A 16,686-nucleotide genomic window follows, 5' to 3' on the forward strand; every position below is an offset into this window, starting at 1 on the left:
TATTTGTTTTCAATTATTTTACTCTCTTGCAAGTGTAAATTTTACTCTGAAACGGATTATTTGGTCCCACGCTAGATAGAGTCAAATTTACTGTGTATATATTATAGCAGTGAGCGGAGGGGACGACAACCCTAACCGTGAAAGAGAATGCCACAAACACAAACTAGTCTGCCCCTTTGTAAGTGTAAATGTCAGCCAACATTAATTCATTCACTGCCATTGACGGTTATAGACGTCAAAAATTCATTTGAACTATTTCTATTAGTTATTAGTTTTCCCCACTTTTGTTAACAAGAGTATGAAAACCTAGAAAAAAGTTATTGTAAATTTAGAACAGATATAAAATTTGTGATAAATCGTTAGTTAACTCGTGAAGTCATGTGATTAATTACAATTAAAAGTTTTAATCGCCTGACGGGCCTAATTAAAAAAATATAGATTAAAAATAAGCGCTGTTTAATCGTAACTAATCGCATGATAATTTTATATCTGTTATAAATGCACAATAAAACAATTCTAGGTTTTCATAAAAAATTTAATGAAATGAAAAAATGTTAAACTAATAGAAATAGTTCACATAAATTTTTGACGTCTATAGTCGTTGATGGCAGTGGATGGGTTAAGCAAATCGTACAATGAATGAGGTCAAGTAGTTTAGAAAATGGATGGCTACATAAATATTCCTTACATACTTTTCTTTTGACCCGACGATCACATAATAATCTGTTTTGATGATGAAGCTAAAAGAAATAGAGGACAACAGTGAATGTCAGTCAATTATAAAAGCACGTTTAATTCATCATTAGTTTAACTCATTTACTGCCATTGACGGCTTTAAACGTCAAAAATTTCTAGTAGTTTTAACATTTTTTCCACTTTTGTTAACAAGAGTATGAAAACCTAGACTTTTTTTTAAATCTATTTTATTTTTTTTCTAGATTAATCAAAAATGTATATGTTCTAAATGTACAATATTTTTTTCTAGGTTTTCATACTCTTGTTAAAAGTGTGTGTGTGGGGGGGAAATGTTAAACTAATAGAAATCAAATGAATTTTTTACGTCTATAGCAGTGAATGTGTTAATGAACGGCACCAAGAAAAAATTCACAAAGTATTTGGTTTGTGTTAAACTCGCTATTTCCTACGTATATTTATATTATTTACACAGTTTCATGTGAAAGTGACAATGCTAACATACGCTGAGTGCTTGAAGTAGAGGTAAACTTAAACTCAAGATGTCAGCAGAATCAGACCATGTCAATGCTGACCATACTGTACACACTTGCTAAATGTTCATTCAATCTTGGAACCAACTTTTGCTGTTATTATGACGAGATATTAATAACAAATATATACATGCGCTCACACTTTAGCCACTCGCACGGGCTATAAATACACGCCGCTCAACCCCCTCTCTTGAGCCGCAGAGTGTGAGAGCTTCTGTGACGGAAGCCGCCTCCTCTCATTAAGAAAGACAATATAACAAAACGCTTGTTGCCATAGCAACGGCTCCCTGCATTTCCATGGCAATTGCGCCGCCATGTTAAAAAGTGGTGGACTTTCGTCCTATATAGGGGGGAGGAGACAATTCGGACCAATAGTGAGCAATGGCACGCCCATCAGTTCCAGAGCAAGGGGGGGTGAGGAGGATGGCGAGTTGGAAGAGGCTGCCCCCTGCTGGTCACATTTTGGTGGTGTAGGAAACATCCTGGAAACACCCAAGGAATCCATTTGAGTTGAGATTGGAAACTTGACATGGAAATGATGAAAATCTGGTGATCAACTCACAAGGATGACGTCAGTCTGTCCCAGTTTGTTAAGGATGTGGAGCACTGCATCATGAATGGTGACAAACAACCTGCTCTTTGGGAGGGACTCTGAGAAGAAACCTGCTCGCTCCAGCTGCTCCACCACACAGGCTAATATTTGACCAGATGGAAGCCATTATATAGACTTTATATTAGACTTTCGTTCAAATTTCAGGATGAAACTCAAATGCGCTAAAACCTTCATAGGTGTTGTTCTCTAAACAAGGAGCTGAAAGGCAACATTCATAACAGGTGACTGCCCCCCCTAATTTGCAAGGATGTTAATTTTTGTGAATTTCTGTGACTTAATTTTTCCAGTTTAAAGTATTGGCACTGGTGAGGTACTACTGATCAATTCTTTGTTGTCGCGATGTGAGAATGTAAACACGGGACAGTCCCAGATTGAGACTTTTGTCCCGAGTCCGGGCGGGTTTTGCCAGCTCCATTGTTTTGACTCACTTTTACACTTACACAGGTCCCATCCCTGCATTCCCACTTTTTTTTTTTCAGGAGAGCTCAGTATTGTTCATTCGATTTGACATCATCATTGCTCTCCTTTTTAAAAAAAAAATAAATTTAAAAAAGTAAAATAAAAATATTTTTTTCCTCTTTTTTTTTTTTTTTATATATATATATATTTTTTTTTGTATGTGGGTGAGCATGTGCGTGCGTGCGTGTATGTGTGTGTGTATTCATCAGTTCACCTAAAGCCCATTAAAAATAAATCCCATACTAATAATATAATATAATAATAAATTGCCAAATGCAGAAACATCAATGTAAGTTATCACGATGTAGTGGCTCTCGCTAACAGACAGAATTAAGTAACCAGAATTAGGTTAAAAAATTCTATACACGTAGACCATGTTTCTATAAATTTTGATATTTGGTTTTTATTTGAGGCAGATATTTTTTCCATTAAAATGTGATTTATAAGGATGTTAGACCATTGGTCGATATTCAGAGTTTGTTTATTTTTCCAGTTAACAAGAATTGTTTTTTTAGCGATAGTAAGGGCTACAAGTGTAGATTGAAATTGTTTATGTGGTAAGTCAGTTGTTGTTAGGTCACCTAGCAAACAAGTTTGGAGATAAAGGTATCCTACTTGTAGATAATGTAAAAAAATTCCGGTTTTTCCACTTTTTTTTTTTTTATCCAGTCAACTAGCCAAGTGTGTATGTCAATCTCACAGTTGCCATGGCGATTTGTACGATAAACCAATCAAAAAGGAGTTTAAATGGCTTTTTTCTTTCATATTCACGTTTGCATAATACCGTAACTAGAACTACTTCCTGCTTACGTTTGTAAGAATTATGGGAAATATAGTCAGACCGGTGTTTCTGGTGGCGCATTTCCAATGTTACAAGGTGGGACCGTGAGGTATGTTGTCCTAACACAACCACCGGTCACCAGATTGATTAGCAATTTACATTTGTTATCCAATAAATTTTCTGTGAAATTGTGGCGTCAAGTTTTTAACTCATTCACTGCCATTGACGGCTATAGGTATAAAAAAAATAATTTGAACTATTTCTATTAGTTTAACATATTTTCCACTTTTGTTAACTCTTTGACTGCCAGACGTTTTCAGAAAAGGGATGTCGCCAGTGCCAGCCGATTTAAGCATTTTGAGTGATCTTTCAAGGTCCACAGAAAATGTTGTGTTTGGACTATGGAAACACACATACTACCAAATGAAAGATTGGACTCTCATCTTTCATCAGGAAAAAAAAGTTTGTTTCTACCTTATTCCGTTTTTGAGTAATCAACAATAGAAAATTGTTAGTTTCACCTCTGTTTAAACGTCTTTTAACGTCTTTGGCACTCCTCCATAGGATTTTACTAAACGTTATTTAACGTTTTTGGCAGTCAAAGAGTTAACGAGTATGAAAACCTAGACTTAAAAAAATATATATATTGATTTTATTTTTAAAGAAGTTAAGTATTGAAGTCATGCAATTATTGCAAATGAAAAAAATAATCGCCTGACGCCCTAATTTTAATTATCTTTTCCTTTTTTGAAAAAAGATTATTTAAAAAAAGTATTAAAAATTTGGTATTTGAAAAAAAGATTATTTAAAAAAAGAAAAGATTTTTATGAATTAGGTCGTCAGGCGATTAATTTGTTTTTTATTAATCACATGACTTCAATAGTTCAAATCACAAATTTTATATCTGTTTTAAATGTACAATAAAAACGTTTTTCTAGGTTTTCATACTCTTGTGGAAAAAGTGTTAAACTAACAAATAGTTCAAATGAATTTTTGACGTATAAAGCCGTCAATGGCAGTGAATGAGTTTAAAAAAAAAGTCCCCTCCATCACCCCCAACCCCCCTTCTATAACGCTAATACTGTCTGTCACCTGAATGAGTTAACTAGTGAAGTCATGCGATTAATTACAATAAAAAAAAAGAATCACCTGAAGCAATAAAAAAAACAAAAGATTATTAAAAATTGGGGGCGTCAGGCGGTCGTAATCAATCTCATGACTTTACTAGTTAACACACAATCACAAATTTTATATCTGTTCTAACGGTACAATATTTTTTTTCTACGTTTTCATACTCTTGTTAATAAAAGTGGGAAAAATGTGAAACTAATAGAAATAATTCAAATGAATTTTTGACGTCTATAGCCGTCAATGGCAGTGAATGAGTTAATTTTGAAAATCTAGTCCCGTTAGGCTAGACTGTACCAGTTCTAATTGAACCATGAAATGTTTCGGTCCAAATCCGGATCAAACACCCGTGAATTTTGCCATTTAGCACATTGTTGGAGAACAAGCTGAACGCGCATTTTCGATTAGTCCTGATATTTCACCCGCAAGCCAAATATCTCAAAACTTTTTATGATGAAAAAGTTTCTCTATTTTGTTTGGAGGACCGTTGACTGACCTTGGCAGCCAGCGAGATAGACTTCCACGCCAACATCTCCGAGGTCCCTGAAAATCTGTAAGAAAAAAGGCAAAACATTAATAAACACACCGATTAAAAATAAAACTTGGTCATCGCGGCACTTGAGTACATTTCTCAAAGTCTTGACGGCGACGGTGTCCACAAAGCTTGTCGTCGAGACGTCCAAGATGATGCTGTGAGGACCGGGCGCGTTGTTGGCTCCTTTCTTGTCATTTGAAGTTTGCGTCAGGCTGTCGTAAAACTGGCATTTGGTGTGGGAATTCGGCTCAGGCGTGTCGGATTGGTAGGCCCAGTTGACTTGGCCTTGATTGAAGCCGTTAGCTGGAGATTCCGTTAGCTTCAAGGCTACGCCGCGCTTAAAATTCTGTCCTTCCAATTCTGCTGTTGAGATTTTTTTCTCGTCCAAGGATGTGCCATTGGGCAGATTACTGACCTTCTGTTGGGGGGGGGGGAGATACGTTTAAGTCATTTAACTTGAGGTACCATTTCAGTTCAAATTTAAATGTACCTACCGGTTGTTTTGCTTCAATTTTGTTGCTCCTCTTCTCCTGCTGCATCAGTGTTGCTTCTTGTTTTTTCTTTGCTGCCAGCAGCTTCCCGATTTGAATTCCACTCTACCAAACGGATAACGGGTGTAAAGTGCACGGCAAATGAATGAAAGCAAAAAAAACATCAAATGCAAGGCAAACGCAAACCTTCTCTTGTAGGGCCTCCAAGTACATGTCGGCATTGGTGTAGTAGATTGTTGCGGAAGAACGGAAGATTTTGATTCCTGGAATCTCTCGAGCCTGCAGGTACAGACCCAAAAAAATCGGGACTCTCAAATTGGTCTCGTTCATTTTGAAATTTTTCTTAGATCTGGTCGGTGAATTTTTTTCAGTAAGACAGCGTGTTAGGGTCACATATAAATATATTTTTTGAGGGGAAGGGGGGGAATATTGCAAGAAAAAAACAAAAAAAAATTGCCACTTTGTGAAATGTCAAATTTGCGAGAAAAAAAAACTCGGGAATTTGCGACTTTATAAAGTGTCAGATTTGCGAGAAAAAAATACACAGCATACTCAGATGTTTGTGCCAATATTTTTCGGTCAGGTTTTCAAATAAGGATATAGTAATTGCTTTAGCAGAGATTAACCATATGGTGGTAAGACATTGCCATTTTCCCACACCATGTTAAATACTTGGGCCACCACAGACGACGTTTTCCAGGAAATGTATTAAAAAATAAATATATTCAAAAAGAAAAAATAAGGCGTCGCGTTACTATGTAACGTTAGGTCGCTGTCACTCACTTGTGGATCGTGAGGCTAGAGGAGAGTACTAACAAGACTGAGACCCACCTCCCATCCAAGCCCCCCCCCCTCCCCCCGCCGGAGTCCACCCACCCAAGTAGATTTCAAATCTGTGGGAAACACTGATATCATGTTAAGCATTTGCACTTTGAAGCATTGGGTACTGACAGTGACGACACCTTGCTTAGCGAAGGATCAAGCATTTAAATTAATTTCTTAAAATGTATATTTACTTGTACATTTATGTTTCCAGAATTATTATTTACGTTCATGCATTTGGTATATTTTTTGTCCCAATGTGTGGAATCTGCTGCTCTCCGTCATTCACTTTGCATTTAAAGTATGCTAGCTTCTGATTGGTTAGTGTTAGTCAGCTGATAGGGGATCAGGAAGTGTTGTCACTCCCGTCTATGACGTGTAAAGTTTAAATTAAGAATAAATCCGTCTCCATCTTGCCTTTTCATTTTATAAAGTGTTCCATTAACCACCAACGAATCCCCAGGTTACACTATAGCTACGCTACGTGTATTTGTTGTAAGTTTGAATTTTTTTTCTTGCAAATTAACTCATTCACTGCCATTGACCACTATAAATGTCAAAAATTCATGTGAACTATTTCTATTAGTTTAACTTTTTTTTTTTTTTTAAATTATGAAAACCTAGAATTTTTTTAATTGCACATTTATAAAATATATAAAATTATCATGTGATTAATTAAAATTAAATGCCCCTTATTTTTAAATTATTATTTTTTTAATTAGGCCCGTCAGGCGATTAAAATTGTATTTGTAATTAATCACGTGACTGCACTAGTTAACTAACGATTATTCACAGATTTTATATCTGTTCTAAATTTACAACAATAATTCTAGGTTTTCATACTCTTGTTAGCAAAAGTGGAAAACAATGTTAAACTAATAGAAATAGTTTAAATTAATTTTTGGCATCTATAGCGCTCAATGTTTTTTTTCTCAAAATATTACCCCCCACATGAATTTTTTTTTAATGTGGCCCTAATACGCTGTTGTAATTCAGCCAGTATCAGTAACTATATTGTCAAAAAAATATATCAACATTCACCTTTGTCAGTCATTGGTCCTACCGTCAGACATTACTGCGTTGATATTATTATTATTATTACCTCTTTGTATGTTTCTACGTCCAGATATAAGTTGGTGGATGGCACTTGGCCCAAAATTGAATAATGTGGCCTGAAAGAGATGATGACACAAAATGTTAAAAAACCACCTCACATGCATGTCACACTAAATAATGATGTGCGCGTACATTTGGCTTCTGAAGATAACCGTCAGCATAGAAAAGCCAATGGAGACAGCCAAACCCAGGTCCAAGTTGAGTAGAATAGTGGATGTGAACGTCACCAGCCACACCAGCTAGAGGGCAGTAAAAAGCAATCAGCTCAAAGTACTAATGAGCAAAATTGCATTTTTGGAGTATTCAACAAAACTTTATTTATAAAGCACTTTAAAACAAACCATACAAAGTTCTGCACATGGAATATAAATCAGTCATGCAGTAAAGACCGGTGAAACAAAAGAACAAAATAAATATCATACATAGCTAAGTATACAAGTAAATCAAATTCATATTGAGTCCTACCAAATCAACCTTGTTGGTCTTCCACAGCATAGGCACGTCATTGAACTGCTTAAACATTCCTTTTAAGTTCACAAACACTATTGTGGATAAGACCGCCTGAAAAACATGCACAAATAGTCACAACATCATTAAAACGTTAATTGTTTTGACCTTTCAAAAGAGAGAACGAAGATGTCGGCACAAAGAAGAAACATTCCAGAAAATCTCCCCCAAGAATGCATTTGACCTTCTTTGAAATGTAAAATGTCAGCGGAGAAAACCAATACCTTCGGGAGCGCTTCAAAGAGAGATCCTATTTTTAAGACGGTAATCAGAACGATGATGGAAGAAATCAGTCCGGCAACCTGATGAGACACGCGATACATGTATTCAACATACAACATGTGATCGGAGCTATTTGATCACTGTGATTTATTTTACTTGCGTCTTCCCCCCGGTGCTCTCCTGCACGAGACTTCGTGACAGTGAAGAAGTCACGGAATAACACTGAAAACAACCGCCGATAGAGTTGCTAAGTCCGAGAGCCACCAGCTCCTGGAAGAACAAAAAAAAAAAAAAAAAAAGCAATACTTAACACTTAATTACATTAATGGCATGTGAGGAGTGTGTAGCTGCTCTCCTGCTCAATAACATTAGTGTACTGTTGGTTAACTTTATAGTCAGGCCAACACATCCGTTGCCACGCTAAAAGCATTAGCTAGCATATTAGCAGCACAAGTGTGTTTAGAGCTTGTTCAGCATTAATGATTAATCAGATTGGCTCTTATGAGCCCTAAGTGCTCCCATCGCTGCGCTTCGCATGCCTTCACGCATTACTGTAAAAAAAAACAAAAAAAAAACGCAAAATCTGCTATGTGTATCTTGAACTGAAATTGTATGGTTTGCCTCAGGTTGACTTTTTAGAGGAACGTAAACGATTTGGAAGGAACACCGTTTGTACAAGTAAAGATACAAAGTAACGCAACAGCGATCTGGCCGTGATAGCCGACAGGACGTGCTATTATGTATCGTGTAATAATTGTTGTGTCTGAATACTTTTAACCCTTGATAGTAAAGTTAACAGTTCAATCAACAAAATGTCACCGGACTGTTGTCGAAAAGAGGAACCGACCATTTTAGCAAATTCCAACTATCAATAGTTTGTCAAATGGAAACAGGAAGTCCATTTTACTGTAACTCTGAATCAAAATCACTATCAAGTGACCGTGAGGGAGTCCCCATTTCGCCCCCCAGAATAGTGATGGGTCGTTCGCGAACGAGCCGGCACAAAGAGCCGACTCTTTGAAGTGAACGATGAAAGCCGACTCCCTCAAGAGCCGACTCCGTCATTTCCTTCCTGTCCCTCTCCCCCCCCCCCCTTCTCTCTCCCCCTCCCTCTCTCTGTATGTCGCTCTCTCTTTTTCCACGTAAATTTGTCGTAAATATTTAAAAGAAAAGCTAAAGTTTAAAGAGCCGCTTGAGAGCCAAAAAGAGCCGGCTCTTTTTTCACTGAGCCGATACAAATGAACCGGTTCACCCAAAAGAGCCGAAAACCATCATTACCCCAGAAATGTGATTTTCCACTGAACGTCATAATAATCATCATGAAGTTATGCTGTTGGAAATGCATACTGGTTAAGCAAACACTAGAACTTTATACACTGGGCATAAAGAAAATCTCTCTCTCCCTCTCTCCCTCTCTCTCTATGTATGTCGCTCTCTCTTTTTCACGTAAATTTGTTGTAAATATTTATAAGAAAAGCTAAAGTTTAAAGAGCCGCTTGAGAGCCAAAAAGAGCCGGCTCTTTTTTCACTGAGCCGATCCAAATGAACCTGATCACCCAAAAGAGCCGAAAATCCCATCACTACCCCAGAAATGTGATTTTCCACTGAACGTCATAATAATAATCATGGAGTTATGCTGTTGGACCAAAACGACCAAGTTTTATTGTTCTATAAATTTTCACGATCACAATGTTTTTCTAAATGTCCGCCTCACCTGGTTGCTATCCACCTTGTAGCCATGCTTGAGAGCAAATGTTTTGCCGAGAGAAATATTGATGGCAAAGCCCACGATGGCCACAGCAAAAGCGTCACCGATCACCGCGGGAAACAGATTCACGTCTGGAGCCTGGGGGGCCTTAAGCCTGGAATGGAAGGAAAACACTAGAGATAAGCGAAGATTAAGTGGAACACAAAGAATGTTTGTAGTTATCGTAAGATAAGCAAAACTGGTTCAATCCATATTTGACAATTTCAGTTGACTTGACAAGGAGAAAGTTGAAGTGATATTTTTGTCGATTGTTTCTTCTTAACCCACGCATGTGCGGCAGTGGGCTGACTTAAGCTATTGTAAATATTTGCCGCACACATTCTGCAGGTGTTCTTTTCAAGGCACATATTTTAATAATCCCTTCATTATCTAACAGTTTATCCACTTTTTCTATTGTAGGTAGAAGGGTGAGAATGAAAACGGGACACAAAAAGTAGCTAAAATAAGATCTTTGAACAGAAAAATATTTTGTCTTTTATTTCCCCACAAATGTTTTTTTTTTATTGTTAACTCTTTGACTGCCAGACGTTTTCAGAAAAGGGATGCCGTGGGTGCCAGCCGATTTAAGCATTTTGACTGATCTTTTGACTGATCTTTCAAGGTCCACAGAAAATTATGTGTTTGGACTATGGAAACACACATTCTACCAAATGAAAGATTGGACTCTCATCTTTCATCAGAAAAAAAAGTTTGTTTCTACCATATTCCGTTTTTGAGTAATCAACAATAGAAAATGGTTAGTTTCACCTCTGTTTTGAAACAAACGTCTTTTAACGTCTTTGGCACTCCTCCATTGGATTTTACTAAACATTATTTAACGTTTTTGGCAGTCAAAGAGTTAAGTGACATTTTGTTACACTAGCCATTAAGCTATTGTTAACAAAAAATGATGATTCTTGCAGGATCTGTAAGGTTGTAATTTTATTTATTCAAATAAAAATACAAGTACCCCAATTTATAGCTGCTTGCAGCTCTAGTTATTATCAATACTGCTCCTGAGCCTGTCAAAAGTTTGCGCCTAGTATATGTTGAAGTACTTTTAAAGATTAAGGCGATTTTTGAATGGCATTTATCTAATCCTTAAATTAGGCTAATATCGAATTGTTGGTGCATCCCTTGAAAATCTACTTTTATCCGTAAGATTATTTCTGGATACAGACAGTGGTGTCGTCGTTATCTTATCATCCGTTGACAGCTTTCCGCCATCTTAAAATCAGAAACATTTACTCACCCACTTGGGATCTCCCCAACAATATCAATGTTGTATTTTGCAGAAAGGTCACAAAAATGAGTGATGATCGTTGCCCCTATGATCTGCAAAGATAAAAGAGTGCGCGGATGATTTAAAGAGGCGGTCAAATATCCCCTCGGTCTCATCTGTTGAGGGAAAATGTGAAGTCTGGCTAATTGTCGGGATAAAGATTGCTATCAAAAGCACTGGCATAGGAAGGACTTACCACAATGAGTTCTATGGGAATAGGCAGAGGCAGCTTCTGCCTGTAGCATTGATTGAGCTCTTTGACCACAATGAGAACAGCGAGCGACACCAGACTCACAACCAGCTCTGGTACCACCGTCTGAGGTAGCAGGCGGCATATTTCCACCAGCGTCTGGAAGGAAAAACAGCGGTGACTAAAATCTAGGAGGGTTGGATAGCTTGAGTCAAAATGACAGAAACATTGGCCAGGAGCACATCCAGAACTGGTTCAAACGAATGGTCTTTAATGTGACATACTTACGTAAATGAGTGAGAGCGGACCGGAGAAGCGAGCTGGCGTTACCCCGAACAAATATTTGAGCTGGGAGCACAACACATGGCACGCCGACCCTGTGGTGTATCCTCGGACCAGTGGCTCAGATAAGTAGGTGACCACGAACCCAAACCTCACCACACCCAACAGGATCTTGGGGTGAGCGATAGAGAGCACCGGTTGAAAACCGAACCATGGTAGAACGCTTTTTTTTTTTTAAAGTGGAAACAACACCTGAAACAACCCTGCCAGGACTGTGAGTGAACAGGCGATCTGCACTCTGTAAGCATCCCGTTCGTTGATGTTTACACTTCCTGTGCCGTTTGTTGCATTAAGAAGGAAGTTACTGTCTGGAGCCAGCCGCTCTGTCACACTCCCGATCATGATGCTGATCACCGCAAAAGTACCTGACGATACAAACGCCAACGTATTCATAAAGACTCCAGCGAGGATGTCTTGTGTCCGTGATAACATGATCGTCTTTTTTACTCACCAATGGAGATGTGTCTGGAAGTGCCAAAGATGAAGTAGACCAGTACCGGGTAGAGTGAGGTGTACAGGCCGAACACGGGGCGCAGAGAAGCCAGAAGAGCGTACGCCATGCCTAGTACAAAAAAACGAATAATTGGCTGCTGTTTGTGCCCGTTGTTGCCTCGTCCCTCCCCCGACTGCTCAGCACCTCTAATCCTGTTTTCTTTTTTGATCTACTCGCCGTCATTCGACTCTTTCTCACCATCTCAAATTGGAAATAAAGCACCGGAGACCGATGGTTATCCTGCAGAGTTTTAATTTGTACAAAAACGAATAATTGGCTGCTGTTTGTGCCCGTTGTTCCTGATAGATATTATAACATTTTTAATTCTTCATTTCATATATTAACCATTGTTACACATTATTAACATTTTAATTCTTTATATTAACCTTGTCGAAATGTTTTGTGTCCTGTGCAGAGCAGATGGTGTTGATTTCGGTGTAATCTGATCTTAAGATGGGACATACTATTTAGTCTAAAAAGTTCCTTCTCAGCGCTTTGTGCGAAAACACATTTGGTCCTTGAGAACAGAATCTGTTTCGAACACGCACTCCTGACTCTGTTTTCGCCATCGCTCATGGAAAAGTACCCAGAGAGTATGTTTTGTCTACAAATGAAAGAGAGGAGGTCTTTTAACTATAAGAAGCCATTGTACACGCGGAAGAGGCACATTTCGACGCTCTGAATCCCACCTGTTTAAGTGATGAATTAGAGGCTGTTAAATGTCCAGAGATCTCTGTTGGATTAAAAAATAATTTTTGCAAAGGTGTTTTTTTCTTACATTAAATCGTCTTCAAATTTTGGAACACGCAAAGAGGACAAATATTTTTATTCCTCTTTCATTCCCTCGTCCCTCCCCCGACTGCTCAGCACCTCTAATCCTGTTTTCTTTTTCGATCTACTCTCCGTCATTCGACTCTTTCTCACCATCTCAAATTGGAAATAAAGCACCGGAGACCGATGGTTATCCTGTAGAGTTTTAATTTTGTTTGAGGTTTCCTTTTAATTTTCTTAATGTGTGAGGAGTCGAATTTGGTTGTGAACTGACTTGAAATTGTCTCGACTATGATGACTATATACTAGCACCGGAGACCGATGGTTATCCTGCAGAGTTTTAATTCGTACAAAAACGAATAATTGGCTGCTGTTTGTACCCTTTGTTCCCTCGTCCCTCCCCTGACTGCTCAACACCTCTAATCCTGTTTTCTTTTTCGATCTACTCTCCGTCATTCGACTCTTTCTCACCATCTCAAATTGGAAATAAAGCACCAGAGACTGATGGTTATCCTGTAGAGTTTTAATTTTAAGTTTTCTTAATGCGTGATGAGTCTAGGTAAATTTGGTTTTAAACTGACTTAAAATTGGCTCGACTATGATGACTATATACTCCATGCTACTATCTTAACATCCTTATATATATACATATACATACCCTGTGGTAGATGCATGATGCCCACACTGCAGCCAGAGATCAGGTCCCCGATTGCGTTCTCTCTGATGGAGTATTTCGGCAGCCAGCCAAGAACAGGCACCCAACTCAATAAGACTTCTTTGGCACGGGGAACTGAACACCTGCGACAGTTAGTCCAGAACGGCACACACAATGTCTTAAAAGTGATGCAAGGACACAAATCACAAATTTGTAGACAAAAGTATTGCGAATACATGCTCTAATCATTTGTTGAAAAATATTTCCTGAATGGGGTAGAACGGTGAGCGAGTGGTTAGCATATCCGCCTCACAGTTCAGAGGACGTGCGCTCAAATCTGGACTCTGGCATCTAGCACTCGACAAAGGTTAATAAAATTTCAAACTAATAAAAGCAAAAATAAATAGTCCTTCCACATTCCAAAAACATGCATGGCAGGTCCATTGAACTCCAAAATGAACACCAAAATGTAACAATAAAAGATCATGAGACTTGAAACATATGCTACAAACTTTCTTAAATGGCCTTGAAAAAGTGGCCCACTGGCAGCAAATACAAACAAGATGTTTTCCAACGGAATGATAAAATGCGATAAAGCCACTTGTTGAATTTGCTGCACAAACTCTGTTTTGACTCCCAACGGGATGCAATAGAAATACAATCTAACCAGATCTAATACAAGGACTGTTTGAAATATTTCCAAAAATGAATGTTAAAATTTGTTTTGTTTAACATTGACAGGTGTTTATTATGGGCAGCACGGTGGCTGACTGGTTAGCACGTCCGCCTCCCAGTGCAGAGGACGTGAGATCGAGTCCGGGCTTCGGCCTTCCTGGGTGGAGTTTGCATGTTCTCCCCGTGCTTGCGTGGGTTTTCACCGGGTACTCCGGTTTCCTCCCACATTCCAAAAACATGCATGGCAGGTTAATTGAACTCTCCAAATTGTCCCTAGGTGTGAATGTGAGTGTGGTTGTTCGTCTCTGTGTGCCCTGCGATTGGCTGGCAACCAGTTCAGGGTGTACCCCGCCTACTGCCCGAAGCCAGCTGGGATAGGCTCCAGCACCCCCGCGACCCTAGTGAGGAAAAGCGGCCAAGAAAATGGATGGATGGATGGAGGTGTTTATTATTGTGGTGCGGTTCTACGTCACTGCAAACGACAACCACAGTCATAAAACTTCCGTTGAATGAATACTTCTCTCACAGTCTCAATTCAATCTGTTATTTTTGCGAAGGCAGTTTTGATACATCAGGTAGGTCGAGTGTACGTCTGAAATGAAAACATCCAAATGACATTTTTTATGGGCTGTCATAGGTTATTTTGAAGTCTCACAACAAAGCGCTACGGTAAACTTTGCTTGCCTATTATCATTAATGGCCTTAATCAATCACCACCAATTTGTCTGATGGCATTTTTACAACCATGCAAATAAAATCTCACATCCAAATAAGATTTAATTGATCTGCCGGTCATTGCATCATTTCTTTATTTTTGTTTACCTCACGGAGTCTTTCAGTCGTTCCCTGAAGGTCGGCTTTGCGGTCCATGTCATTTTTTGCGCCACCTCATCTAGACGTACCTCATTCAAAACCTGCCGCTGCACACAATACTCCCCAAAAGAACGGTTACCGCTACTCTCCTCCATGTCTGTATGTTTTTTCTTGGGTGTGGAACTGGTTTCTGCTTTCTGCCTAAGGCTCCTCGAAGAAATTAAACTCTCACAGTTGCACATCAATTGCTGAGGAGTGAGTGAGGCCGCCTTTATGTGCTCTACTGATTAACACGGCCTCCTCCTTAAGCTGCTATTGGACTGTGGGAGTGACGGTTCCTTTCCTGCCCTTTTATGACCGCTACAGCCCCGTAAGTTTGCGAATGTACTTTTTTTTTTATGATACAATATGATGATGGGTTAGCTTTATGAAAAGTTGAATTCTGAATGGTTGCGGCTTTTGAGTCTGATAACAAGATGTTTGTTTGTGTTTTCTTTTTAAGGAAGCACATGTTGTGTTAGTCAGGTTGTACTGCAGCTCAGAGGTGGGTAGTAACGAGTTACATTTACTCTGTTACATTTACTGGAGTAACTTTTTGAAAAAAAAAAGTACTTTTACCACACAATACTTTTTACTTTTACTTGAGTAGATGTGTGAAGAAGTAACACTACTCTTACTGCGCTATATTGGGCTGCGCTAGAGTCGTTAGCCGCCGTCTGTTTCCATTTTGCAGCAATTAGCATTAGAATATAGCTAAATGTCATCATTCTTCACAAATATATTTAGAATTCTGACTAACTTAGGTTTTTTTTCAACATGGTCCTGGTTCATTTCCGATGCCCCTGCTTCCACCTGCTGGCCGTTTGTGTAATAACTACCATTTATTCAACCTTTTTGTATGCTCTAGCATAAAAAAACAAACTATATAAGTATAAATACGTCTTCGGGACACTTAAACATGTAAAATAGATCCGGACACTTAAACATGTGAAATAGAACGTATTTATACGTTTTTGGGAGCAGAGGCTCTGAAACAAGAAAAAAGAGGGGGAAAGAGGACACTGTGTGTGCCTGCTTTAGCACCTTGGCAGAACAACAAAGTCACGGAGCAAAGAGGAGAGGAGGCGTACGTTTTTTTTGTTTTTGTTCATGATTTGTCGATATCAGCATTTGCACATAATTTGCTGATTTTGTCTATTTGATGACATTGTTTTTTTTTTAAATAAATCAGACTTCATGTTCAAGCAATTACTCAGTACTTGAGTATTCTTTTCAGCGAATACTTTTTTACTTGTACTTGAGTGATTATTTTTTTATGACTACTTTTTACTTTTACTTCAGTCATATTATTTTGAAGTAACACTACTCTTACTTGAGTACAATTTTTGGCTACTCTACCCACCTCTGTTCCGGATAGCAAAGTAATGGAAATTGTATGATGCAGTGCAGGGTCATAACTGTAAGTGTATCAATATGATACAGTGTGGTCCCTTGAGATGCAAATTAAATTTAACTCAAAAGACTCGCACTACAAATCATCGGTCACCGTTAAAACTCATTCACTGCCATTGACAGCTATAGATGTCAAAAATTCATTTGAACTATTTCTAATTTGTTTTGAAAAAAATCACTTTTGATAACAAGAGTATGAAAACCTATAATTTTTTATTGTACATTTATAACATATAAAATTTGTGATTAATCGTGAGTTGACTGGTGATTTCATGCAATTAATTACAATTAAAATTGTTAATGGCCTGACAGCCCTAATTTTTTGTATTTTTTTTTTTTAATCACGTCAGGCGATTACATTTTTTA

General features: G+C 38.3%; 1 protein-coding gene across 1 annotated transcript; it reads right to left on the bottom strand.

The window, feature by feature from the left end:
• Window positions 1–589: 589 nt before the first annotated feature.
• LOC144053679 (solute carrier family 26 member 6-like) lies at window positions 590–15,136 on the bottom strand. The gene is made up of 19 exons (XM_077568382.1): window positions 14,878–15,136; window positions 13,384–13,523; window positions 11,913–12,023; window positions 11,654–11,826; window positions 11,408–11,572; window positions 11,126–11,278; window positions 10,900–10,982; window positions 9,615–9,762; window positions 8,057–8,170; window positions 7,903–7,980; window positions 7,637–7,732; window positions 7,304–7,410; window positions 7,158–7,227; window positions 5,420–5,512; window positions 5,237–5,338; window positions 4,834–5,160; window positions 4,704–4,758; window positions 1,789–1,919; window positions 590–1,708 (listed from the first exon to the last, which is right to left on the bottom strand). Exons 1-19 carry the CDS (start codon window positions 15,108–15,110, stop codon window positions 1,682–1,684), a joined length of 2,406 nt encoding a protein of 801 aa, XP_077424508.1. The 5' UTR covers window positions 15,111–15,136; the 3' UTR covers window positions 590–1,681.
• Between the last annotated feature and the right edge of the window lie 1,550 nt (window positions 15,137–16,686).

This window comes from Vanacampus margaritifer, chromosome 1 (assembly GCF_051991255.1).
Source record: "Vanacampus margaritifer isolate UIUO_Vmar chromosome 1, RoL_Vmar_1.0, whole genome shotgun sequence".
NCBI classification, from domain to species: domain Eukaryota; kingdom Metazoa; phylum Chordata; class Actinopteri; order Syngnathiformes; family Syngnathidae; genus Vanacampus; species Vanacampus margaritifer.